Source organism: Sceloporus occidentalis, unplaced genomic scaffold (assembly GCF_023333645.1).
Source record: "Sceloporus occidentalis isolate IW3139 unplaced genomic scaffold, rSceOcc1.0.p SCAF_6, whole genome shotgun sequence".
Classification (NCBI taxonomy): domain Eukaryota; kingdom Metazoa; phylum Chordata; class Lepidosauria; order Squamata; family Phrynosomatidae; genus Sceloporus; species Sceloporus occidentalis.
The window spans coordinates 23,067,260-23,094,806 of record NW_028316986.1 but is presented as its reverse complement, the minus strand read 5'-3'; the positions used below and the strand labels follow the sequence as shown (position 1 = coordinate 23,094,806).

The following is a 27,547-nucleotide window of genomic DNA, read 5'->3' as shown; positions in this document are numbered from 1 at the left end:
ATGGGTGGGCTTGTTTATTTTAAAATAAATTAGTTGCTCCTTCTGCTTCTGATAGCAACATGTTTTGCATCCAGAATCAGCCATTTGCTTTCCACTAAAAGAGCCTTAAACTTTGGTTTTCACATTCTGTGATGGTGTACAACATGCTCCTGAGCCCCTCTGCAACTTGTGTGAAGCATGATTATTACTAATAGACTATGGATAATTTAGGCCCAAGATCTGACTTACTTTTAAGATGATTTGGCTGCAAACCTTCATGTCAAAGTGTCAACCCTATTCAAGATCCAAGAGACAATTTGTATTATGTGTAATTTGGGATTTTATTAAAATAAACTTTTTTTTCTGTGGGGAGTCGCAGCCAAGATGCAGCAACATTTCAGCAATATTTTCAAAAGCAGCAAGTTTAATGTCAAATCTTATGAAAGCAAAAAACTCACAAACCGGGTAGTTTAACAGGAAATAAAACAAACGGCAATCAAAATTTAATTTCTGCACATGTGTTGTGAGCAATCTCAGAGAAGGGACAATGGAGCAATAGTGGATGGGCCTCCTGGTAAGTTCTTCCACAGAAGTTACCTGGATGAAAATAAGGAGTCACTATCTGATGTGAGGTTGGAGGTGCAACTATCCTGCCCCACAAGCTCAGGAATGGTATGTTTGCCTGAAATGAATAAAAAGTGAAGTGACCTCAGAATGTAAGGAGAAAGCATGATGAGATTCTTTGGTATCTGTCATGTGTTCAGAACATCAACACAAAGCAAATTCTTTCCATCCAGACAATGGCTGCACTCCTCAGCTGTGTGGCAGGGAGAAAAGGGAGGAAAATTTCTGCCTGTACAGGGATGCTTGTGGAGTTGTAACCCATAGTCATTTTCTGTATAATAAGCAACTGTTTTAAAGCATAAAGGACACATGCTCTATTGCAGACATCAGACTGTCTTCTCATGACCTTTGATTTGTCACTTTGGTGTCTCTGTTGTGAGTATCAATTACCATCACTGAGAGCCCATACAGCATGAAAGAGAAGTTATTTCACTCTCCAAACTGGCAAAGCAAATGTGCTTTTAAAAGGTCAGCTTTCAATCATTCACATAAAATCCCAAGAACTGCTCTAGTAACTCCATTAATTATATCATGTGCCCCTGGAGTCTATTTTTTGTAGTTGGACACTGCTAAGCAGAATTCCACCTTGTTTCTAAAGAGTTGTTTAATAAACTATATCTTAATTTTACTATTCATAACGGATTAACAGCCCTTTTCAAAAGGCTCCACAGGAGAAACATACTTGTTAACTCTCTGAGAGTTAAGCATAGTTTATACTGCCAGAACTAATTCACATCAAGTTTCACTTTGACATTAATGGCAGCCAATTCTGCCACAAAACAACGGAAGACGTAAGGAACTGCAACAGTTTCAATGGTGTCATTTCTATTGCAAAGGGTACAAATATGTTGCCTGATACGTGTGGTGGACCACACAGGCGGAGGTTTTAACAGAGTAGAAAGCAGACTGCCACACTGGACACAAACATGGGCCACTGAACGATCGGAGCAGTTGAAGAGGCGATCATGCAGCAAGAAGGACGTTCCATGAGCCAACAAAGCATCCCGTTCCATCTCTCCAAAGCGGATGCCACCCTGAACATTCCTTCCCCCAAGTGGTTGGTTGGTGACTTTATCTCTGGCTCCTGTGGTCCTCACCTGGAACTTGTCAGAGACCATGTGCCTTAGGCGCTGGTAGTAGACAACACCAATAAAAATGTCAGCTTCAAGCTCTACTCCTGATACACCACTGTACATTCTTTCTGTCCCGTAGTAATTGTAGCCCCCAGCCTTTAACATCTTGCCGAAGTATTCCACAGCAGAGTTCTTTTCAGAAAATGTGAAAGGGGTGGCATCATGACAAAGTCCATGCAGTGCTGCAGACTTCCCTGCCATACTCTCAATTAACATGCCAATGGTCATTCGGGATGGGAAGCCATGAGGGTTGAAGAGGATGTCTGGCACCATTCCACTTTCTGTAAATGGCATGTCCTCAGCTGGCCACAGCCGGCTCAAGATGCCCTTCTGTCCATGCCGGCTAGCAAACTTGTCCCCTATTGTAGGATTTCGGGGGACTCGCAGAGTGATGCACACACACTTGAATCGTCCAGTTCCAATGTCATTACTACAAACTTTAATGTTATCCACAACACAGACTTCCATATTTCTGGAAAGGAAGGGGGAAAATATAAATTGTTGCTTAGGAGAATTTCTGCAATAATACCTATTCCAAGCTATCTCTGTGTGTGGGGACATCTTAACTATTAATGGAATACAGAGACCAAATAAGAATAGATGAAAGAAAGATCTCTTCTAGGCATTATGAATACAAACAAAACTAAATGCTTTCACACTCTCCTCTCAGTTCTAATACCTTGTGCTTACATTTTCAAAGCTGTGGCTTCAAAAAAAAGCTACTGTTTACATATGAATAGAACGTGCAACTACAGCAAAATCATTAGGGAAACACAGAGAGATGCTTGCACCAACAAGAAACAGTTAAAATTATATACACAGTTGGCCCTTCGCATTTCCTGGGTTAGGGGTGCAGGACCCCTGTGAAAATAAACAAAACACAAATAAAAAACGTATATTTTCATTCCCTGATAGAAAATCTCTCTAGGAATCTCTGGCTCCTCTAGCACATCTCTAAGGCCATCACCCATCAGAAGATGACCAAAGAATTGCACTGCAGGATCTATGAATGCCTAGAGAAGTGTTTTCTCTAGGAATCTCTAGGTCCTCCAGTGTGACTCTGTGATGAACTCCTGGCACAGTCATGCTGGAGGACCTAGCTATTCCTAAAGAGAAAATATTAATCAAATCCACAAAAGTCAAAGCTGCAAATGTGGAAGGCCAACTATACGCCACTTTTGATAATACAGAGAACATTACAATGATCCCAGCTGCACCATGAAGCTGGTTAGACTGAGAAAGATTTGACAGTGTGACTGACTGACTAGCTCAAAGGCAGTCAGTAAGCACCACTGGCAAAGTTGGAGATTCCTCCATATCAAAGGTGAATGCACTTAATCTACACTGACTCTACTCAAGCATTTTTTCAGAACATTTTCAACTGTTAAGATTCCCAGAGATTTAAGAGAGCACCCATACTGTTGATGGTTGATATTTTAGAGAGTTTACCAAGCATATTCTTCTTCACTATAGCTAAATATTAACAATCTGAACTTACTTGTGATATGTCACAAAGCTTTCCCCTGTGTTGAGATTCAAATAGCTATAGTAAGGGTCCCCGTATTGAAGTTTGGTTCCTATGGGGGGCAGGCCATCAGCATCGAGATTCTGTAAAGTTACTGCTCTGTCAGGACCAATCCCAAACACGAGATTGTCTTCTCCTTGCTTGATTTTTTCTGCTAGGTCAATGCGATCAGTCTTATAAATACTTCCATGGCCAAAGCCTCTTTCCCACGAAGACTTGTTCAGAATCTAAATAGGAAGAGCCCCATATGTTATCAAGGTGGAGTAAAAACCGGAAATAGGCAATGCTTTCATGACAGAGATCTTGTTTCTTTGATTTAGGAGAAACGTGTCCCCTATCCCACCAACACTAAAATAGCTTTCCCCAAACTGGTGTTCTTCGGATGCACTGAACTACAACTCCCAACACTACCAACCATCATAGATAATAGCAAGCCAACACATCTGGACAGCATCAGGTTGGCTGCCCTGAGATATCCAGCTGTCCAAAGTGGTCACCTGGAACTGAAAGGATGACCTAACTATCTGAACTAGTTTATATGACAGTAAGCAGATCTTCAGGCATCCAAGATGCTCCAGCACTTAAATATCAACAATAGCTATTTTGTTTCTATGATCAACTAAATTTGCTAGTTTAGACTTTCAAAGCCATATATGTCCCTGGGGATTTCATAAAAAGAAACTCATCCCATGTTCACTCCTCTCCACAGTAAGTGGAAATCAACTCACAAGTAGGGTTTTGTGGAAACCACAGATCTTTTTCAAGTGGTGACACCTGGCTGATTGATCGTCATGACTGATGTGTTTTACAAGGTATACATTTTCCCATGACTGATTGTCATGAAATTGAACAGTTACAGCTACTTCCAAGAGAATCAATTTCCACTTTAATACATGCTGCATTAGACGGGGTGTGTGTGGATGTTTGTTTCTCCTGCACCCTTTTAAAAAAGGACTTACCATTGCATCTTCCATGTCATAGCCACTATAGGTGATCACAGCAACAATTGCATTTGTACCAGTTGGGTAAGAGTCCATGTCATAATGATCATACATGGCTGGCCGAACCAACGGGCTTTGAGGGGTTTGAAGCCGGTAGAGTTTATCATCTGACCTATAGGGGAATGTCAGAAGTGGAAAACCCATTGTTTGCTTGCCTGGAGAGGAGGAGACAAAAATAACATAGACAGCCTGTGAAAGCAGCCTGGCTGCCAATTAGCTTCTGGGTGCAGTACAAGGTGTTGGTCATCACCTTTAAAGCCCTACATGGCTTGGGTCCAGGTTACTTGCGGGAGTGCCTCTCCCTATACAATCCAACCTACACTCTCATATCCTCTGGGAAGAACTTATTGCAGCCACAGGAGACCGGACTGGCTGCAACCTCCCAGAGGACTTTCTTTTCTGCTGCTCCCAAACTGTGCAATGACCTTCCGCAAGAGATCCGTCTTATCACCACCTTAGACGTCTTTAAAAAGGCTGTCAAGACGGATCTCTTCTGGTGGGCTTTCCCAGACTGACTTCCCAAAGAGATAGCCCCATCCGCCTTTAATCTGCCCATTCCTTCCTGCTTATTTTAGGATATGCAATTAATGTTATTATTTTAACTGTTACTGAATTTTATTATTTGTAATGGTGAGAGGGATAGGGGTTAATATGTTTTATTATGCTTTTGTACTCGTGTATTTTTATCTTATGTTGTAATCCCGCCTTGATCCGCAGAGAGAGGTGGGAAATATATTATGATGATGATTGATGATGATGATGCAGAACATTTAGCTCCAAAGAACTTCCTACTTTCTCTGTACCTTTCAAAATTATTTATAGTTTTCTCCTTTCACCCGCAAACAAGCAATCAGAAAAAAGGGATGGGGTGTGGGAAATGCAATCAAGATAGATCCTATCCTAAAATGTCTTCCTAATCCTAATCTAAATGTCTTCCACAATCACTTTTGGAGAGCCTTTGTAGTCTGATTGGAATGAACTTCCATTGTTTTTAGCTTGTTTTCTACTGCTTCAGAAAGCAGGATTCGACCTAATGGACTCAGATTAGCATAAACGAAAATCTAATTAAACCTGATGGTAAGAGCGGGTCAGCAGTGAAAGAGACTACCTCAGAAGATGATGGATTCTCTTTCATGGGAAGTTTTTAAAATGAAACCAGATTACCATCTTCCAGGGATGCTTTATGTGTAGATTCCTAAATTGGCAAGGAATTGGGATGGAAAACACTTGGGTCCCTTCTTCATCTCTATGATTTTATGTCTGCTTCTTAGTTCCTCCAGCAATTGGCTGGAATCTTGATACTGTTTTAGAAAGTCCAGTAACATTCTTTGTTTTGGGTGTGTACTAGCCACCACATACTAGAAAAAGCCATCATACTAGAAGCATGAAAAGAACCTACATGTTAAGGCAAGGGAAGTAAGTGGAAAGAGGGTGCAAAAGAAGGCAAGGGGAAGAAGTAGTCCAAAAAAGCAGTGGACTGAGCCAAAAATAGGTGGGGTTGCCTGAGGAATGTGGAGAAAATTGAGCTAAATCAACAGACTGGAAAGCAGATGAATTTTTTGGGGGGAGGGCCTGGAGACTAAACTCCAATTTGGGAAGGATCGTAATTATAAAGGCACTAATATCCTGCCTTTTAGCACAGGATCTAAACAACCCAAAACATTTCCAGATTAAAAACATAAACATCTGAACAAGGTAAAAACACAGTTAACAGTTAAAATCACTTTAAAAGGTACACGTAGACTTGAAATACATTAATACCCAAAGGTTTTTTTTTTAAAAAAAGCCACAGTTTAGCTTGGTGCTAGAAAGAAATCAACACTGATACCACTGGACCTCCAAGCGAAGGACATTTCAAATTTGGGCTGCTGCCATCTGAGAAGGCCCTTTTCCATGTCTTTCCACTTTGTATAGCCTTCAAATAGGTAGGACACAGAGGAAGGCCCCTCCTGGAGATTTCTATTTTCAGGCAGGTATTTACAGTGTTACCTCAAGTATTGAGGTACCAAGCCATTTAGGACTTTAAATATAATAAACACCTTGAATTCAGGCCAGAAATGAATTGGCCATCTTGGGGCCACATTCCAACAATATCTGAGACACACCTGTAGTAGGACACAGGGCAGGGCTGAAGCCAGCTCTGGCTCTTACCAATCTGAATGTATTTCATGGATAACAAGCATGGCTACCTTCTATGTAAGTCTTTAAGAGTAAGCTCCACTCAAGCAGCCTCCCAGGGTGCAAAGCACAGAATACTTCCACGCAACAGTTTCTGGTCCTTTGATATCCTCTTATCTCTGATCAGACTTAACGCAAGAGGTCTGCAGGCTGGATGGGGAACCACTATGGGACATATCCACCCTATGGGCCACGTTCTCTATTCCTGGTGTAATACGTGGTGCCAATCAAAAGGAAGTGGTGCAGGCTGTAAAAAAGCCTCTACCTTGTTAGTAAGGGTATGAAGGAACAGACATGTGTAAGAAACTGGGATTCAGGGAGATTCCCAAACAAGGAGGGAAGCAGAGTCAGAAGTGTTCAAACAACTGAGATGAAAGAATGAAGAGAAAAATACATGCATAGTAGGTTTAAGAGCAGGAAAAGTATCTCCTTCTAGACTACCTTCTGGCTGTCTTTCTGTAACCAACCTACCTCCTAGTGGACAAAGGAGAGAGCACACCAGTGGTTAGACCATACTGAATATTGGTCAGTATGGAGAACTGTGAACAACAGTTTTATTTTTCTCTTCATTCATTCATTCATTCATTCATTCATTCATTCATTCCCACTCTGTCTCCATCCTTGTTTGGGAATCTCCCTGAATTTCAGTTCTCTACATATGTGGATGCAAGCTCTGGAGAAACTACACACAACAGGCATATTTGCAAGTGAGACCTACAACAGAGATGGGGAACTTTCGACCCTGGGGCTAGTTCTGACCTTCTAGGATTCCCTATCTTCCCCAGCCAGCTAGCCAGCCAGCCTTCTCCTCCTCCTCCCCATGATGAAACCACTGTTTGGGTGTTTCTCAGTTTTGTATTCCCCCCTCCCCTGCCCTATTTTTTTAATGCCTCACCTAAGGCTTGGTAACTGGAAGTAAAAGCATCAAGTTAAAATATGCTTGTATTTTTAGCCCCACTCTTTTGCTTTGAGCTCCACCCACCACTGGAGGATACAGACCTTGAGAACATCTCTGAAATTGAATTTAGCCCTTCTGGGTCCTATTCTCTGGAGCAGCAGAAAACAGGCTTGCTCCATCCTCAATATGACATCCCTTCAAATATTTAAATAGGGCTATCACATCACCTCAAACCTTCTCTTCTCCAGGCTAAACATCCCCAGCTCCTTAAGTCTCTGCTCATGGGGCATGGTTTCAAGATTCTTCACCATTTTAGTTGCCTTCTTTTGGACACGCTCTGAATGAAAAAGATTAAGCTACAATTATCAGTATGAAGGGAACTTACCCATTTGACACTGGTACATATTTCTTGGACTCTGATTGTGATCAGAGAATGGAATGAAATTTGCTACCACACTTAACATGCTGTGGGGAAAGAGTTCCTGGTGAGTGGTCAGTCCAAGTTCAATTTCATTCTCCAATACAGCAATGTTCATGAAAACCTAGAACATGAAAAATCCCATTCAGGTCACTTTTAGAAACTCTATTTGAAGAAGAGCCCATCAAATCTATTACTTTACTTCCATCTTTCATGGGCAGTACCCAGAAGTATTCATCCAAGCAACATCAACTATACAAAGCAGTAAGAAAAAGTACACAGAAGACTGCAAGAATATATAAAAATATAGGAAACTATTTTACTCTGAGTAAAGTTAATTGTACATCTAGCTCATGATGTTTTATGAAAGCAGCAGCAGTTTTCAGGGATTTCAGACAGATCTCTTTCCAAGCTTTAACTGGAGATAACAGGGATTGAACCCAGGGCCATTTATGTGCAAAGCACAAAATCTTCTAGTAAACTGCATCCCCCTTCTCTAGTTTGAATTCAGCATTCAGTTATTTAAACATAGAGTAGGATACAAAATAGGATTTTTCTATCCAGTTAGAATACTATTGATTGGATACATTAATACAAGGGTAGGAATTTTTCCTTTCTTTCAAGGTGTATTCTCCCAAAAGGAATCTATTGGAGACTGCATGCCAGTAGTGAGCATGACTGGAGCCAATACTCAGCAAAGTCAAGAGTGAGCAATGGTACCTCCCTGTCATGCATATCACTTCTTTCACTTTCTGAAGTAGTCAATCTGGCTCACTCTCCTTCCTCCACCATCCCACCTCCAGATTCTTCCCTCTGTGTCCAGTAGGCTGCCAGGAAATACAGAGGTCTGAAATTACCTCTATTAGAGGGCTTTTGAATTGAAGCTGAGAACTGCATGAAGTCAGGCCAAGGGCCACAGGTTGCTCAGCTCTGCACTAAAAGTATTCTTAAGACTCATCATTACTTCATGTCAATTTATGTTGCAATATCATTTCCAGAAGAAACTCAGAGTGAAATATGTAATCTAGGTTGAAATTTCTCAACAGGCTTTATTTCTTATGAGTTTATCAGACAAGGGGAATTGGAAGTATAATCCAATGGCAATCTGAATGCAATCATGGGGTTTAACATTATTGTGTGATAGACTGCCACACGCAAATTCGGGCAATGGCATGCTATTTTTGGGCAATGGGGAGCCAGTTTGAATGCGTATTCACATAATTGCGCGAAACTAGCGACTTTTTATTATTACTACTGCAGAGAATGGTGCCTGGACTCCCCCAATATAAAATAAACTAGCCATCACTCTGTAATCAATATATGTGTTCATGCACACATTAAACACACATTACCTGCTCCATTGTGCCAATCCATTCCTCTTTCCCCAGGGCTAGGTTTCGTACAGGGCGCATCATCCTACTAGGGGTAGTGAAAATGAAGAGCCCTGGGTACAGGCTGGGTTTACCTGTCATTGGGATAAGAACCACCTCTGTCCAAACTGGAATTTTCTTCTCCTGCATTGCCTATGATACATCAAAACAGAAAAAGCTGGCTTACAAAACAACAACAATTATTATTATTAACCTTTATTTATAAAGCGCTGTAAATTTACACAGCGCTGTACATACAATCTTTTAGTTAGACGGTTCCCTGCCCGCAGGCTTACAATCTAAAAAACAACAACAACAAAACAAAACAAAAAAGGAACAAAAATAAATGTACCCTTCAATGAGAAAGAACTTAAGAGAAGAGTATAAATTAATTCACATCAGTTGGTGAAAAGGCAAAATAAAAATTTTAAAACCAGAAATTACTGATAAGGATAATACAGGTTGTAGAGCCACTTATAAAGAAGAAAAAGAAAGGGAAGATAACAAAAGGTGTTAAATTAAATGCTACTAATTTTGCAGCTGGAATACATGCAGCAAGAGAATCAGACAATAATGTAGCTATAGAGAGCTTGATCAAAACAATGCAAAAGGTTTTCTAAAGTAATGCAGTACAGATTTGCATGGCAGTTCATCCAACAAAGCTGACCTTACAGTGCCGGAGTGTCTCCACAAGGCCAGGAGCCAGATCTTCCTCTATCCAACCTACCAGAGATCCATCTAAAACAACTGGGTAACACTGAGAGTAGGGCTGGCTGGGAATACCATCGGCTGGAGTGACTCCTAGAGAAAGATTCATGACAACAGTTAATGCGTTACACCAGTAGTTCCCAACCTGTGGGTCGGGACCCCTTTGGGCAGGGGTAGGCAACCTTTTTGAGCCGGGGGCCGGGTTGCTGTCCCTCAGACAACTGGGGGGCCGAAGGCAAAAAATAAATAAATATTTTTTTAAAAAAATTAAATAAATAAATAAACCGGGACAAATGTAGGACAACATTTTCAAATGGTGGACACTTTTTTTAAAAAAGTGTCCCCCTTGCCGCTGCGCGCGAGAGGCCAAAGGTCCCGGCAGCAATCGGCGGCAGGACCAGGCTGGGGCCGGTTCCAAGGCCTCGCTGGGCCGCATCCGGCCCGCGGGCCGCAGGTTGCCTACCCCTGCCTTTGGGGGTCGAATGACCCTTTCATGGGGGTCGCCTAAGACCATTGGAAAACACCTATTTAATTACAGTTATGAAGTAGCAACAAAAATAATTTCATGGGTTTGGGTCACCACAACATGAGGACCTGTATTAAAGGGTCGCGGCATTAGGAAGGTTGGGAACCACTGCATTACACCCAAAAGCTGCAGGAATATTGTGGTACAGACAATTTTCATAAATACTACACAAAATATGTAGAAATGATTTGTTGTGTCTAAGGAGCTACCATTCCTCTGGTGGCACAGTGCTTAAATGCCTGTACTGTAGCCACTCACTCACAAACCATAAGGTTGCGAGTTCAATATCAGCCCAGGGGCTCAAGCTTGACTCAGACTGGCATCCTTCTGAGGTCGCTAAAATGAGTACCCAAATTGTTAGGAGCAATTAGCTTACACTTTGTAAACCACTTAGGGAGTGCTTAAGTGCACTGATAAGCGGTATAGAAATATATTTGCTATTGCTATTCTTTGCAGACAGAAATCACCACATCATTATTTATAGAGGGCCTTCAAACCAGCATGAGAGACCTGTGGTCAAGCACTGCTCACGGTTGCTTTAGGGCAGTGATGGTGAACCTTTTGAAATTTGCGTGCCGGGGGCGGGGCTTCTGCCCCCAAAGACGGGGCTGCATGCCGGGAGCAGGACTTCCGCCCCTGGGACATGGTTTCTCCTCCCCCTTTTCCCACCCCCAGCACTCAGAGACAGCTGTGGGGCAGAAAAGACCCATGGCAGGGGCAAAGCCATAGGTTCGCACCCAGTCCTCATGGCCCCGGAGGTTTCCTCTCCCCCAAACAGTCTCCCTGGAGCTCCTTCGGGGGAGACGAAAGGGAGGCAAGGGCCAAGAGGCATGGGCATGTGCTCAAGTCTCTTGGTCCTGGACATTTCCTCTCCCCCGAACGGGCTTCCCTGGAGCTCTTTTGGGGGAGAGGAAAGGGAGGCAGGAACCAAGAGGCCTGGGCACACGGCCCATCCCTATTCCCCAAAGACCTTTTCCTGCCCCCAGCTCTCCCTCCGGAGATAGCTGGAAACCGGAAAAGGTCTCTGGGGAGGAGGAACTGGCACGCTTCAGTCGCTCCTCCTCTCCCTGCTGTTTTCCCGGCCTCCAACTATCTGGGAGAGGGCTGGGAGGAAGAGCAAGAGAGACAGCGGGAGGCCCCAAAATGGCAGGGAGGCGACAGAACAGGCATACATGTGCCTCTTCCGCCTTCTCTCTCTAGCCCATGCCTGAGGAAATGGCATCAAGTGCCACTTTCGGCACAGGTTCACCATCACGGCTTTTGGGAGTCTACTGCATATCTGCTGAATATCTTTTCTATTGTGCCATGAAACTCCTGTACACTCCAAAGACTTCAGGGCAATATTCTAGCCTAGAACATGTGTTCAGTGCTCACCAAGCAATGGCCAGGCCTATTAGACTTCACTACCACCAAACATGACCTGATGGTGTGCTCCAGGTGTTTATGGCACCAGTCAGTTTTTTCAAGTGATTCTTCTTGAAAACTGCTTCTTCTATAGTTGGAAAGGTAGAGGAACAGCAATAGGTTCTTTTGTACCATCACTGTGTTTGCATTTCAACTGAATTAATTCCTGTGTTTGCCATTTATATCCCCATTTCCTCCACTGCCTGCACCATGATTTACATTACATTAACAACAACAACAAAACAACAACAAAAAACACCCAAACAGAAAAACGTAATTGCACAATTATATATTGATGCTATTATGCAACACACACACACCATGCCCCTTCCACCATTTTTCTTTGCTTTTTCTCATGATCCAACCCTTGCCCAGTTTTTGTATATCACTTTTTGCACTTTTGTATATTTGATCTTTAATTACTTTCTGCATTATTCTTTAATAGGATTACATTGGAATTGTGCCGTTTCACTACTTCCGATATTTAAAAAACAAACAAACCTTAAACAGAGACTGAAGTACAGTAGTTCTGGGAAAGCCTGATGTCCTCCCAGCCCAACCACTAGTAACAGTCTGAGGCTCCCCTGCTGGAGATCATTGGGGAATTCTCCAGGGAGAAGCAGGGAAAACACACTCAAATTGCACCCACTATGCTCCTAATATTGCAACGAATTGAAGCAAGACAATATGTACCCAAAGTGTTTACTAAATCATGGTAGGATAAATTATTAATTTCCACTGGGAAAATAATAGATTTACAGATGCCACAATAGTTGTACAGCACCAGAAGAGACACAACATCATGCAATAAGGTCCAGGCAAAGACAGGACTAATGTTGTGTGATTATGATACAACAGTGTTGTGTGATAAACTCCTTAGAATACAGCTCATCATCATCATCATCATCATCAGCTCATCATCATCATCATCATCATCATCATCATCATCATCATCATCAAATGTATTTATATCCTGCCCCTCTACAAGATGCAATTGGGGCAGCTTACAAAGATTAAAAAAACATGTATTCCAACCCCCCCTAAAATACAATTAAATGATGTAAGAGTTTAAAAAAATACATAAAAATAAAGTGTGTGTGTGTGTGTGTGTGTGTGTGTATATATATATATGGAAAGAGAGAGAGAGAGAGAGCAAACTATAGACCGTGACTAAAGTGTGGTCGGAGATCTTAGAGTTCTTCAGATGGCCAGAGAAGCTATTTGGGAAAGGCCTGTCGGAAGAGATCAGTCTTTATAGCTTTTTAAAATCTGTTCAGGGTGGTAATTTGATGGATCTCATCCGGCAGGCCATCCACAATCTGGGCACAACAGCTGAGAAAGTCCTTTGGGAGGCTGTGGACAGCTCTGTTTTATAAGGCTGTAGCAATTCCTCCCTGAGGATCTAAGTGTGTGGGGAGGATTATATGGAAGGAGACGGTCCAAAGATAGGACTCAAGCCATTTAGGGCTTTAAAGTGATAACCAACACCTTGTACTGGACCCAGAAACTAATGAGCAGCCAATGAAGTGATTTTAAGATTGGTGTTATATGGTCTCTACTGGATGTACCAGAGACCACTCTGGCTGCCATGTTTTGAACTAATGTACTAACTATCAATGATGTACTTAAAACACTGTAAGAAAGTATTAATAGTCTAGATATGCACTCTTCCAGGAAGTTGGTCTGATACTACTGATGTTCTGTCATGCAGTCCAATATATTTTCCAAGGAGTCCTGAGATTCCCAGAGCCAAGTCTAAAAACCACTGAAATCATGAACCTGTCCGCATGCATATTTCCACAGAACAAAAACTATGCCATTTGACATGTGCTTTGTGGGAAAAGAATTTGTAATCATTCAAATAGGTTAACACTTACCTAAAGAGCAAAGCAAAGATGGCAGGGAGGTTGTGTATAAACAGTGTGTTACTATTTCACACGGGGCTGTCAGGTGATTCATCAAACCGCAGGGCTCACCATCAGGGGTGTGGACAGGACAAAGAAAACCCCAGGACTCTGGCAATAGTTTACGCACAGTTGTGGTTCTCATCTTGAGGAAAGCAGAACCTCTGTGCACACAGCGAAAGTGGGAGAGATAGCGAATGAAGTTCAGCTTGTCTGCGATAATGGACAGACCAGAATTCTGCAGCATGCCCAGACCTTGGAAAAAGTAAGAAGATCTTCATCAGACAGCCTGAGAAATTTTGCTACTTGAGGCAGACATACACACACCCCTTATTCCATGTACAGAAGCCAGGTGAACTGGCAGTTGAATCTTACATACTTTAATTCTGCAATGGGACAGGGACTTCCAATATCCCCGAGGGCAGGAAATTAGATTAGAGGACTAGATTAGAAGACAGGCTGTTTGTCACACAGAGCTCTGCTTTCCAACAGAGGGAAATGGCTGGGATGGGCTCAGAAGGAACAGCTGGTTACTGCTGCTGCAATTTACACCATGGTGTAGCTGCATCATTTGGCCTAAAGAAAGGGCCAGCCATGTTTGCTCTTGTTGTGTACTTTCCAGTTGTTCTGGACTTCTGGTAACTCTAAGATGAACCTATAACACGGTTTTCTTGGCAAGACTGGTTTGTGTGTGTGTGTGTGGGGGGGGGGGTTGCCTTTCACTTCCTCTGAGGCTGAGAATGTGCCCAAGGTCCCTGAATGGATTTCTATAGCTAAGGTAAGATTCAGACTTTGGCCTCCAGAGTCACAGTACAGCACTTAAACCACTACACCATGCTGGCTCTCAGCCATGTTTGCAAGTACGTATTCATACAATTCTGGACTTCTAAGGCACGCTTGTATCACTCAGACTAAGCAAACATTCTTGAGTTCTTTGAGGTTGTTAGCCTATGCAGATGTTCCTAAAACAAGACCCAGGACTGAATTTAGAACAAACAAGTTTAGAAATGAATAGGGTCTCTGATTCCCTTACCGCTTTTAGAGCGAAGGTTCCCTGTAGCAAGGAGATATTCTAGCATCCTTGTAAGATCTGTTCCCCTGCCTAGAATCTTCGACATGCTTTCTGAATTAAAAGGTAAATTTGACTTCTGAGCTTTCTTCTCTAAGGCTATTTTAATAGACTGTAGCCAGACTTCAATCTTTTCCTATGAGAGAAAATATAATCAGGACAAGAGACTTAAAGGATAAGCATTTCTATGATACTTCACAACATTTAAAAATATCTCATCTCCCAAAGAACGCTTCAGCACCAACCAAAGGATGTGACGGAAAAAACCTTGTTTTCGTGAGACCTGCCTTAAATGACTCCTATTGCAAGGTGACTTAACCCGAGGTCTAATTCACTCAAGGATTATCAAATAGTCTTTCCAATAATTAAGGCTAGAAGGCTGGCATAAAATGATTTGAAGATAATGATTATTAGTGGATGCACATTATGGATTACAGCAGAGAAAAGCTATGAGACCATTAATTTTGTTGTGAGGACTGCTAGGACAGGAGGGAATGACCCCTTTCCTGGACCAAGAATGTAAGGCTTGTTTTTTGCTCTAGCCATGTGATTCTTACATCGACGACAGTAAGATTCTGGCTACCATGGGGATTGAGGTGGGTGGGAGAGTGTGAAATAAAGCAAGGAAAATCAGCCTCAGAATATTACCTTTAAAAACATGAGGTAAAGTTGTCCTGAAGTGAGCACCTCTTGATTCATTAAGCTGTCCGGATTCTCTTCCATGCAACCTTCTTTGGCTAAAGTGAATAGCTTCCGGGTCATGAGACAAAGCAAGTAGAACTTCTCAACTTTGGATTTCAGATGTATGCAGATACATTGTCTGAAGAAGTAACAATAACAAAAATCACCCATGTTGAAATGATCTGGATTGCCTTTTTAGTGAAATAAAATATTCATGACTCCAGAATTGGAACCTGGTAGCAATTTTAATCAATCATAAACTCAACACTTTCATCTTCTGAGCTTCAAACAATACAAATCACCTCCAAATTTTAGGGGGAAAGAAGCATCTGATCACTCTTAATTCACCAAAAGAGGACCTCTTATCTAGGACAAATCTACTATTTTTCAAGAGAATAAAATGTAAGCAACAATTTTGCATTCCTCTAAGTACCACTGTCAAAACAGTTATCAGGATGTTTCTCGTCATGTTAAACTATAATCTATTTGCCTGTAACTAAAGCCTGTAAGATTCTCACCTTACCCTCTGGGGTACCAGAAACCCAAACTTTGCTGTTCTATATGCAAACCCTTCAGACCTCTGAAGAGACCCCATATGTACTTATGGATATCTTGCCTTTCTCCAGCAAAAGATTCCTGGTCTTCCAACAAGTTCTAAATATGCAATTCCTTCACTTTTTAAATATTTGACTATCTCCATTGCCCAATTCTCAAACCATTCAAACCTGTCCATTTTCTTAAATGCCTAGGATCCAGAAATGGACAAGTACTTAGATGAGGTCTGACAGGTGCAGATAAAACCAATCTTCTGTAAAACCAGTTTGTAATTGCATTCCTCCACAAAGCTGTTTTTGCCAGTTCACTGTGGTGTGGAGAAGATCCAAGCCCATCAAAGGTTATGGAAGCAAAGCATAGTCTCAGGCATGTTCTGTCAAGATGGGAAGGCCTCAAAGGATCGCTACAGCAGTAGGTAACATGTTTGTTTCTATGAGGATTAGCCCAAATAAGCTGAGGAAAGCTCATCAGCAGAATGCTGGCCACAGCAACTATGAACACAATCTTTAAATACTTGCCATCTTTACATATCTGAAGGGCTTTCATGTAGAAGACAGAGCAAGGTAGTTTTCTGCTGGTCCAGTGGGTAGGACAAGAAAAGAGATTCCCCACCTACACCAATAATTTTAACTAAACATTAGGAAGAGCGTCCTGATAGTAAAAAGTGTTTTAGAATGGAATATACTACCATGGAGGGATGGACTTGCCTTCATTTGACATTTTTAACAAGAGATTAAATAGTTGTTTTCTAGGGATGCTTTAGAAACAAATTCCTACATAGCTTGGAGCTGGACAAAATCACTTTAGTGGTCCTTTCTAACTTTATTATTCTATGAATGGTGTGAAATAGCTGCCATCTGCATTCATGAGGATTATCAGACCCAATGAAATGATGAATCTTTAGGTGTTCTAGGTACAACTGCATTAGTTATTTCTGCAGCTGTATCACACTACTGATTCACATTCAAAGTTGTCATGAATGTCAATGAGTACATTAATAGCAAAACACAAGTTCAGTCACACTTCTATACAGACATACTCGAAAAGGAACTCTCCAACTTGCTCACTGGGGCACCACTCAGGAAGGTTCAGTTTCACTCTGAAGCGCTGCCCCAGGTAGATCAGGACCTGCTTTTGTGTCATGCAGCCCTCTTCTGATAACACCCTCAGTATCTGAGACACACAGTTCTTGTAGAATGTATCATCCTCTTTCCCTTTGATCAACTCCTGAAAAATTTGGAAATCTGAGAAACCAACCAATCCCTGGAATGGACAAGTTAAAAATAAGAGCGTTAGAGGGCAATATATTAAATATGTAGAACAATAACAGTTACTGTATTAAGATCCTGGTGTATAAAAAATTATTTCTGGAGGTTAATTAAAAATAAACATATTTCAGATTTAATTTCACTAGTGTACTAGAAAGTCTGAAAATGGGTAAATTTTTGGAGGCTTGTCTAATTACAAACACTTCTTTCCCTGATAATATGCTCGCTTTCTCTAAATATATATGCAATGTGTTTTGTGACCTGATGTCTTTGGATAAGATCATAGAATCGTAGAGTTGGAAGAGAACATCAGGGCCATCCAGTCCAAACCCCTGCCATGCAGGAATTCTCAATCAAAGCACCCCTGACAGATGGCCATCCAGCCTCTGTTTAAAGACCTCCAAGGGGGGAGACTTTCTGAGGGAGTGTGTTCCACTGTCGAACAGCCCTTACTATCAGGAAGTTCCTCCTAATGTTGAGGTGAAATCTCTTTTCCTGGAGCTTGCATCCATTGTTCTGGGGCCTGTTTTCTGGAGCAGCAGAAAACAAGCTTGCTCCCTCCTCAATATGACATTCCTTATACTAATTAAAGGGGTTTCACAAGCATTAAGCAGGAAGAGAAGATGGAATAACAAACTACACTGAATAACATAAACTATAATTGTATGTCTGCTTTGCAAGGGTAGGTGTAATTCAGATGTAACAAATCATGGCTGGTCCACTATGAGCAAGCATCATTCATGTTAATTCTGCCTTCCCTTGAATGTTTTGATTCTTTTCCTTTCCTCACCCCCTCTTTAAAACAGACTGTAACTTTCTATGCCCATATCAAGTAAAACTTGGTTCGCCTTCAAACCAGAACTGGAATCCAAGGTTTAACTTTATCCAGCTAGGATGCTCACCAATTCATGGTTTGCTCTAACTAGGAAAGGAGAGAGGGAACATGACAGTGCAGAAGAAAACATATTTAGCCCAGAGTCAAACTATGCACCAGTTGTTACATTTGCATAGGGCTACAGTCACAGGTTTAAGAATAGTTAACAGGCTCTGTCAAGCAAACAAGAAATAAGCCAGGGTTCTTTCCTGTCTGCTGTTGATGTGCCATAAATAACTTACAATGTGAGTATGGCTTAATGGTTACTGGGGACTTGTATGTCTCATGTGAAAAATAGTTACTAGATATAATACATGTTATTAGATATAGCAGCACACCAGTAATACCTTTAATACAAATCCTAATGGAAGAAAGAACAACTCCTTCTGATAGATGAAGTTCACCATCACGGTGCCACTTTCAAGGTAATGGAGGGTCATGTTAATTGCTGTGTGTTCTTCTCTAACACAACGCATTGAGATGCCTAAACACCACCCAAAAGAAAAAAGTCTTAGTATCAGTGTTATTATTGTTTAAAAGACAATCATAGCCAAATGTACAAGTAAAAGGGGAAATCACACATGAATGACCTATTCTTGTGGTCATCAAAGACAGAGCGAATTCAAGTGCTACCTCAATAATACCCTGGTTGTTGTTGTTGTGTGCCTTCAAGTCGTTTCTGATTTATGGTGACTCTAAGATCCCCGCAATCATGGAGTTTTCTTGGTTTGTTCAGAGAGTTGTTCAGAGGAGGTTTATCACTGCCAATGCCATCCCAAGGCTGAGATTGTGTGACTTCTTACATGGCCAAGCAGAGAATCAAACCCTGTTCTCCAGAGTCACAGTCTAGCACTCAAACCACTATGCCACATACCCTGTTTACGCATATTTAAATCCTGTGGCAACTGATGCAACTTTTTGAAACGAGGATGCGGTACAGACCGCCCAAATGCGCCGTACTCCTGGCGATACTAGGATTAGGGACTGTGTGGCAACAGCACAGTCCCTAACCCTAGCACGGCACAGTGGCATAACAATGGCGGTGTCCTGTGTACACGGGCACCACCATTGTGATGTAAGCACTGTGCGGCGTCCACAGTCTGGCATCTGCCCTGTGGCAGGTTTTTCCGGGTTCTTTTTACTCTGCAGGTAATCAGGCTGCTGGCAGGCCACCCCTCTGGGGTGGTCTGTACCACACATAAGATATATCCAGGGACTGTGACCAGGATGGTGAACAGTATGGAAAAGAAATATTTTGAAACAGATGAGTAAGTTTAAGATGGAGGAGAGAAAGTTCTAGGGAGACATGATAGTTGGTCTACTGTGTAGATGATGGAAGATGCTTTTCCACCATTGCTGCAGAGGGCAGTACTAGAATCAATGGGTAGAAATTCTAAGGAAGCAGGTTTTGACTCAACATCATGAGAAAACCTCCTAATAGTATGAGACATCAGAAGAGACTGCCTTGTGAAGGGGTGGATTCTTCACTAGAGACCCTAAGTAGGAACTTGACCGCCATCTGTCAGGCATGCTGTAGATCTGAGATTACACAATGGAGGGAGTTGGACTAGGCCAGATTAAAGACCCCTTTCAATTATATGATTACCCTTTAAAATTAAACAAGTTCTTCATGTGAGGAAGCTTAAAATAAGCACTTCTGGATTAACAAAGTAATCAAGATTGCTACAAAACTGGGAAAGTATGTGCCTAACTATGACAATATTGATATAAGGAATAGCTATATTAATTCAGACAAATGCTATACAATTTATATCTTGTTGGTGGTATGAGAAATAGTACATCTGTACTTTATACAAAATCAAAACACCAGTCTGGTTAACCATGTATTATCTATTTTAAATGGATGAGCCTTGCAGGTCTCAAGCAAAGCTCTTTTCAGCTGCGCTAACCAATGTTTTGTAGTGACCCTGGAACTTTCTGCGTTCAAACTACATGCTCTGCTAGTGACCCATAGCCCCTTCCAATGTCCTTATGGTATACTGCCATTTTACTGGAGCATTTTTTGATTATTCAATTCATAAACACTTCACAGACCTGGTCTACAAGGTCTTGCGTCTGTTTACTATGGAAAGGTGCTACCCAGAATTGGGTTAGTAATAGTTTTTCCCAGTTTTTTTTTACCATGGGGGAATCATTTTCGGGAACTCTGCAATAAAATTACATTGACAGCTTTTTTTTTTTTTTAAAGTTATTTTTATCCCAGTCACAATCACAACTTCTTGTGGAAACCCTAGCAGCATCGCATGGAACCCTAGTGAAGAAACTCTGGATTAAGATCATGAATGTACAGTACATAACAAGCCTCTGAGTTGGTGAGAGCCCATGTTGCTTTGTCACCTGCCAGAAATGGTTATTTGTTAAGAAATAAAGCTCAACACAAATATGTGGACCTGATCTATGTGATGGATGGGATAATTCTGGATATTCTATTTGAGCACAAGGATAGAAGAACAATAAATTGTTTACTGTATATCTATACTATATCTCAATTTTAGCCAAAACATGTGCACCACAAAAACGTCTCTACACAACACTAAGAAAATCAACAGAAAAATGTGTAACAAACTGAGTAACACACAAACCGATTAACACATACCCCCCCACCACAAATAGTAGCAGAACTGAACTCTTAAAAAATTCTAACTCCCATCTGATGTTAAATTGAAAATCTACAACCAATTAGCTTAAAAAAAATTACCATATTGTGTGTAACCAGAACCTCTAGATTTCCATTTTGGCTTTATCATTGCAATAGGAAAGTTGCGTCTTGGCATAATGATCATTCTGATCACTTTTTCTATACCATTAATTATGAAATAGCCTCCCATTTCCTGACAAGAAAAAGAAAAGAAGTGAGCATTGAATAGGGCTATTAAATGATTGAACAAAAAACACAAACTCCAGATTATTGCACATCTGTTCATTTTTTAAAATGTACAGCACCAAAATGAGTGGTTTGGAAACAGAGTGTAAGAAGACCACATTGCTAATATTAAGCTCACCAACAAAAACATGAAAACTGATCATCATAAAGTCAATTTAAAATACCAAACAGGAATCAACAGAACCTCTTCCTCAAGAGCGGGAAGAAAACTCAGTGATATGATTTATTTTTCCACAGCAATATTTATTCATTTATGTAGAGTATCTATACCTCGACCTTCAGCCAAATAGACTCCCATAATTTCCCAACTCACAAATGTTATATATTAGGTCGCTCTTACAGAAGCAGAAAGCCAAACCAACAAAGTTCAGTAATACCTCTTCCTCCTCATGGTGTTCAATGAGTGCTTTAGGAGAAAGACCATGGAGATTGCAGAGTTGGGACTTCACCATGATTGGAACATGGCCAAGGGATTGTTTAATAACCCCTTTAGAAATGCCATTCACGCTCCAGCTGATATCAGCCTATACAGAGGGGAAGAGTTTAGAAAAAAAGAGAATTATCAAAATAACCACTGAAAGAATGTAAAGACCATTCCCTTCCCAAAGAAAGAACTGCACTCTAAATATCTTATTAAGGCAAATTAATATTGTTCCTGAAGAGCATTCACCTGCAATACTGGTGTGGGAACTGTGTGGATCTCAAAATGTTGCTGGACTGCAGCATCCAGCAGTCATGACTGGGAATTACAGTCCAACATCATCTGGATGATTCACACCCCATTCTAATGTATAAACTCCTAGAAGATTCAGCCAATATTGCAAATGTAAAGAAGTTTGGGAATTTTAGAAAACATCTAGAGGGCTAAAGGTTCTCTGCTTGCTGTTGTAACACCAGTATGTAATCTTATTTTTTTCCCTCATCTAAATACCATATAAACTCGACAATAACTTGACAACATGAAGAAGTCGAGGGCAGGTTTTGGGGCCAAAATTATGGATTTTGAAATGGCCTGTGGATAAGTCAAGGGTAAAACCTAGGGGCATGTAACAAAGGATCTAAAGGATGAAGCAAAGGAAAACAATGCCAAAGAACTTAACAAAATTCCAGCAGGCACAACTGTTTGTGTCACCCTAAAGGCTGGATGGATAAGAATTACATGATTGTTATCTAATGTTATTTTAATTTGTTGTCTGCCTTATTTTACTCAATGTTAACATATACTAATATGTATATATTTAATTATTTTCAAGTAATGTATGCCATAGGCAGGTTTATTTTATCTATTTTAATCGATTGTATGTACAGCACTGTGTAAATTGCCAATGCTATATAAATAAAGCTTAATAATAATAATAGCAATAATAATAATAAGCAGCAGCAGAGGTGGGCCAGTGCTTCCAGGACAGATTACTCTCTTGCCTTTCACCAGGGAATGGTTCCTTTTTTAGTAAGAGTTAAAGTACAGTACCTACACTGACCCACGGATAAGTCACCTGAAGTTTTTTGGGATCAAATTTTGACTAAAATTTCTATATTTCTATATTATATACAGTATATAACATTTACAAAATATCACAACACCAGATGATTGTGCTTCTTATATTTTTAAAGTGTGGTCCAAAACAGATTGCAGAAATAATCCAGTTTGAGACTGCTTTAACTGCCTTGGCTCATTGCTAGGGAATCCTGGGGATTGTAGTTTATTGTGGTACCAGAGCTCTCTGACCTTTCCAAAAGACCAGAACACCAGATGACTAGGCTTCTTACATTTTTAAAGGGAGTTTGCTCACCTGCTACACCCCAAAACCCCACTAAGAATCACTGTATTCCTTCACATTTGCTACATACCACTAATTTTCCACGGTAGGTGCTTCTGCGTCCCCTGCATTCTGCTGGGTAAATTTTCATCTCTTTGCATATAGTCCCTTTGGGAACCATAGGAGGGCTGATGACGGCTCCCGTAATGGCCAAAGTGAGCCGGTCGTTCTTAAAAGCAAGCTCCAAAGGTGGAATGGCCTAAAAGAAGAGTCCGGGGTGGAGGTAGAACGTCACAAGTTACTTATGCCGATTAAACCATAAAGCACCTAAGAAATCTAATGTTGCTCAAAACATCTGTCAAGTCACTAGCTCAGAGGGGGTCTTTTCCTTGTCACAGGACAGTATCCAATCTGCTGAGATTTAGAAGATCTCAGCTGAAGTTACTTTGCTGCTGCCAACAGATGTGAACTTCTACTGCCCTTTGTCCCCATCCCCACAAGGTCAAGAAGAGGAGTGGCTTCTGCCTACATTGATATCCCTCGTCTAGGCAATGATTCTCAAACTTTGGTCCTCCAGATGTTCTGGACTTCATCTCCTAGAAGTTCCAGTCAGTGAAGGCAATGCTCAGGAATTCTGGGAGGTGAAGTCCAAAGCATTTGGAGGACCAAAGGTTGACAACTGGCAACAGAAGGCCTGCGTCTCTAACACTGGTCCAAACGCACTGCAGAAATAATCCAGTAGGATATTGTTTTAACTGCCCTGGCTCAGTGCTAGGGAATCCTGGGAAGTGTAGTTCATTGTGGCACCAGAGCTCTCTGACAGAAAAGCCAATGTCATATGGAGCTACAGTTCCAAGAACTCCCTAGCATTGAGCCAGGGCAATTAAAGCCATCTCAGACTGGACTGTTTCTGCAGTGTGTTTTGAGCCACAGACACTTTTCTTCTCCTGCATGAGGTTTTAGCATCTCTGCCTGATGAAGAAGCCAATGAAGCTTCAAAAGCTTGCATGATGCATTTTTTGCAATTTACTTGACACAATAAGGGCATCACTATGTTGTGGATTTTGTTGTATACTGCTGCATAGCCAACAAGGTCATCTCTGGATTTGTAACCCAGTTGGTGAGAAGATTCAGAAACACAGTACTAATCATGCGTTAATGAGAGGAAAGAACAGAACCTCACAGATAAACAGTGAAAGGGGCAAAGCGTTTTCAGAGCCTGCTGGCCATTCTTTATCTCTGCCTCAGCAAACACAGCAGACGCCATGGCAATGTCTGCGCCTTCCAGTCACCTGTCAGCTTATGGCCACCCCATGCATTTCACAGAGGTTTCTTAGGTAAGGGATACTCAGAGGTGGTTTTGCTAGACTGTGCCTCCCAGATATAGCCTACAGTACCAGGGTTTGTTAGTGGCTCCCATCCAAGCACCAACCAAGGTAGATCCTGCTCAGCTTCCAAGATCAGGTCGGGTCTGGTGCCTTTAGGGGCTTAGGCCTTATCTACCCACCTCTACATTTGGGTAAATTCTTATGACCCAGATCAAGAGCCATGATCTCTCTTGTTATCGAAGAGGCGTAACACTTTCATACAAACAAAGCGGTATCTCTCTCTCTCTCTCTCTCTCTCTCTCTGCCCTATTAACCCTTTGGGGTGACCCTGGGCCAGTCACACTCTCTCAGCCTCGCCAAGGGACCCCAGAGAGAGAGGCCCACCTGCACCGCCCTGAGGAGCCCGTTCCCGACGGCGAAGTCGAAGGACTGGAGGTGGGCCCGGGTCAGGTCCTGCAGGGCCTGCAGCTGCTGCTCCCGGGGGACGCCGTACTCCGGCGCCGTCAGGGGCCTCAGGCTCGGGGCGCCAGGCAACCGCCGCCATTTGCACGCCGACGACTCCATGCTTCAACCGCCCAGGCGAGGAGGCGCAGGGACTTCTGCGTCATCCATCCTATGACGCAAAAATCCTGCGACTCCTCCCCTTGGCGGTTGGAGTCGGCGGCGTGCAAATGGCGGCTTCCCATTTCCCCCGGTGCTTTCGGGGAGTTGTAGTTCCGTTAAAAAACGCTGTTCCCGGCATGCACTGCGCTCCTCGGCAGTACTCTTTGCGCAGGCGCGCACCTCCAAGTCACTATGCACTACGCCGGAACAGTTCTGGCCCCGAGTCCTGTTGCATTTCGGGGCTTGTAGTCCACTGAGGCCTAAGAGCCCTCTGGCTGAGAATTCCTAATGCCTCTCCCTCAACTGCGAATCCCAGAATGCAACGGGAGCAGTTAAAGTGGAATAGCAGGGCTATAAGAGTGTAGTAGTGCCTTAATGTCCTAAGTGCAACTGAGTCACACCCTAATTATTCTATTATTATTATTATTATTATTATTATTATTATTTCATTATTATTTTGTTAGTATTACTACATTATTATTATTATTATTTTATTATTATTGTTGTCCTAAGTGCAACTGAGTCACACCCGAATCTATCATTATTCTATTATTATTTTATTATTTTGTTAGTATTATTGCTATATTATTATTACTATATATATTATTTTTATAATTACTATATTATTGCTATTTTATTTTATTATATTATGTTATTATTTTGTTATTGTTATTATTATTACTGAATGCTTTTAAAGGACCTGTTGTTTCACTTTAAAGTGTTTCCCACAGTTTTTATCTTTTTAAAGTGTATTTTGTTCTTTTAATAGCTATCTATTTTAACGCTGTAACAATTTAATTCCTTTTTTAAATACACCTCTTTTCTACGTTTTTTAATTGTATCAGTCTTTTAATGTCGTGAAGCCGCTCTGAGTCCCAATTCTGAGGAAAGAGTGGGATACAAAGAAATAGAATAATAATGATGATAATGATAATGATGATTTTCTCCCAAGATTGGAACTGAAAGCGGCTTACAGTCTAAGTTAGTAATTAATTAATTAACCCAGTGCAATTAAAAACTTCCAGAATTGACCACTGAAATGGTATTAAACGGGCAAAATGGTGTTATGCATTAAAGCGGTATTACTATTAAACACATGCTAAGCAAGGGGCACTACTGCTCCCCAGATACCTTCCTTTTGCAGAGATGGACTGTGGGCTTTGCATCCCTGCATCCCTTTGAAACACTGAAGAGGTGGAGAGAGTGGGGCCAGACTCACTGGGAAGAGAAAGGAGTGATCACAGGTTTGGTTTTCTTCAAAGACATTTTTCATTTTTTAAAATACTTTTCAAATTTTCAAACACCACATCTTACCAAATGTTTGCTTTAACCACATGAAACTATGCAGCAGAGAGATCTTGTAGCTCCTTGGAGATTAACTAAAGCAACGAGTTAGCAGCATGAGCTTTTGCAGACCTTAGTCTACTTCCCTAGATGCATTTGGTGAGCTATGTACACATGAATACATTCAGGCTGGGCTCCTCATATTGTAATTTAAAGGCATAATTTTAATTTTGCTCATTGTTTTGTGTCACAACCAGGGCTGGGGAGTAGTGGTGATTTCGGGTCATTCCTTGTCCTACTCTGGAGTAAGATATTTTTTCTTAATGTTACTCTTACTCCTATAAAAACTTCTTACTCTTTTACTCCTGACTACTACTACAGCCCTGGGGAAAAGCTCTGGTTGCTTTGCAAGGCTGGAGTAGGAGTAAGAGTCTCTCATTGCTTCCCAGTCCCTTCCCCTGGGCAATATAATAAAATTGTTTTTTGATGTTTGCACATACAATATAATAACAGAATGAGGAACAAATATATTTTGTTACTCCTTATTCTTCCTCCTCCTCCTGTAAAAAGTCTTACTCCTTACTCCTACTCCCCAGCTCTGGTCACAATTACCATTGTTGTTAATTGCCTTCAAGTTGATCCCAACTCATGGACGAGGCATCGCCAAGACTCTGCTCTGCTTAGTTCCTATAAACAGGGCTATCATATTATCTCTTAACCTTCTCTTCCCCAGGCTAAACATCCCCAGCTCCCCAAGTCTTTATGGTGTGGTATGAGAAGAGGTCAAGGGGGTGACGCCAACCCTAGTGATGCCCCAAGTCCCCTAATGGCAACTTCATTCATTTTTTAGGGTTTTCTTAGGCAAAGAATACTCAGAGGTGGTTTTGCCAGTTCCTTCCTCTGAAATAGAGCCTGGAGCACCCAAGATACTAAAAGGTGGGTTATTGTTGTATGTCTTCAAACTGTTTCTGAGTTATGGTAACTAGAGTCACCACAGCGAACCTATCACAGGGTTTTCTTGGCAAGATTTTTTCAAAGGAGGTTTTCCTTTGCCTTCCTCTGAGGCTGAGAGAGTGTGAATTTCTCAAGGCTGCCCATTTGTTATGTGCCTTCAAGTCATTTCCAACTTCTGGCAACCCTTTTGTGGAGTTTGCAAGATTCATTCAGAGGTGTTTGCCTTTGACTGCCTCCGAGTCATTTCCGACTTACGGCTAACCTATCCCAGGGTTTTCTTGGCAGGTTCCTTCAGAAGGGGTTTGCCATTGTCATCCTCAAGGCTGAGGGAGTTTGACTTCTCCAAAGTCATCCAATGGGTTTCCATGGCCAAGCCAAGATTTGAACCCTGGTCACCCAGTGTCCTTGTCCACTGCTCAGATCACTAAACCATGCTGGCTCTCAAAATATTTATACCCAACCTTATATCAAAGATCTCAGGGTGGCTTACAAAGAGCATTACAATAAATTACACAATTCAAAACAATAAAATAATTAAATAAACTAAAACATAGTAAACTGCAATTTTTTTAAAAAAAAATATGTATACAGTGTTTGT

At 41.5% G+C, this 27,547-nt stretch overlaps 1 protein-coding gene across 2 annotated transcripts; it reads right to left on the bottom strand.

Annotated features, from left to right (window-relative positions):
• Positions 1 to 311: 311 nt before the first annotated feature.
• LOC149310499 (DNA-directed RNA polymerase I subunit RPA2-like) lies at positions 312 to 24,745 on the bottom strand. 2 transcript variants are annotated; one of them, XM_089529078.1, is made up of 15 exons: positions 24,493 to 24,745; positions 22,872 to 23,039; positions 21,398 to 21,544; positions 20,835 to 20,967; positions 18,463 to 18,599; positions 17,013 to 17,236; positions 15,386 to 15,557; positions 14,702 to 14,873; positions 13,642 to 13,923; positions 9,794 to 9,927; positions 9,109 to 9,279; positions 7,724 to 7,880; positions 4,221 to 4,417; positions 3,235 to 3,488; positions 312 to 2,208 (listed from the first exon to the last, which is right to left on the bottom strand). In XM_089529078.1, exons 1-15 carry the CDS (start codon positions 24,670 to 24,672, stop codon positions 1,329 to 1,331), a joined length of 3,408 nt encoding a protein of 1,135 aa, XP_089385204.1. In that variant the 5' UTR covers positions 24,673 to 24,745; the 3' UTR covers positions 312 to 1,328. The 2 variants fall into 2 exon arrangements, with proteins under 2 accessions (XP_089385204.1, XP_089385205.1); XM_089529079.1 differs by lacking the exons at positions 20,835 to 20,967; positions 22,872 to 23,039; positions 24,493 to 24,745 and having other exon boundaries at positions 21,398 to 21,481.
• Between the last annotated feature and the right edge of the window lie 2,802 nt (positions 24,746 to 27,547).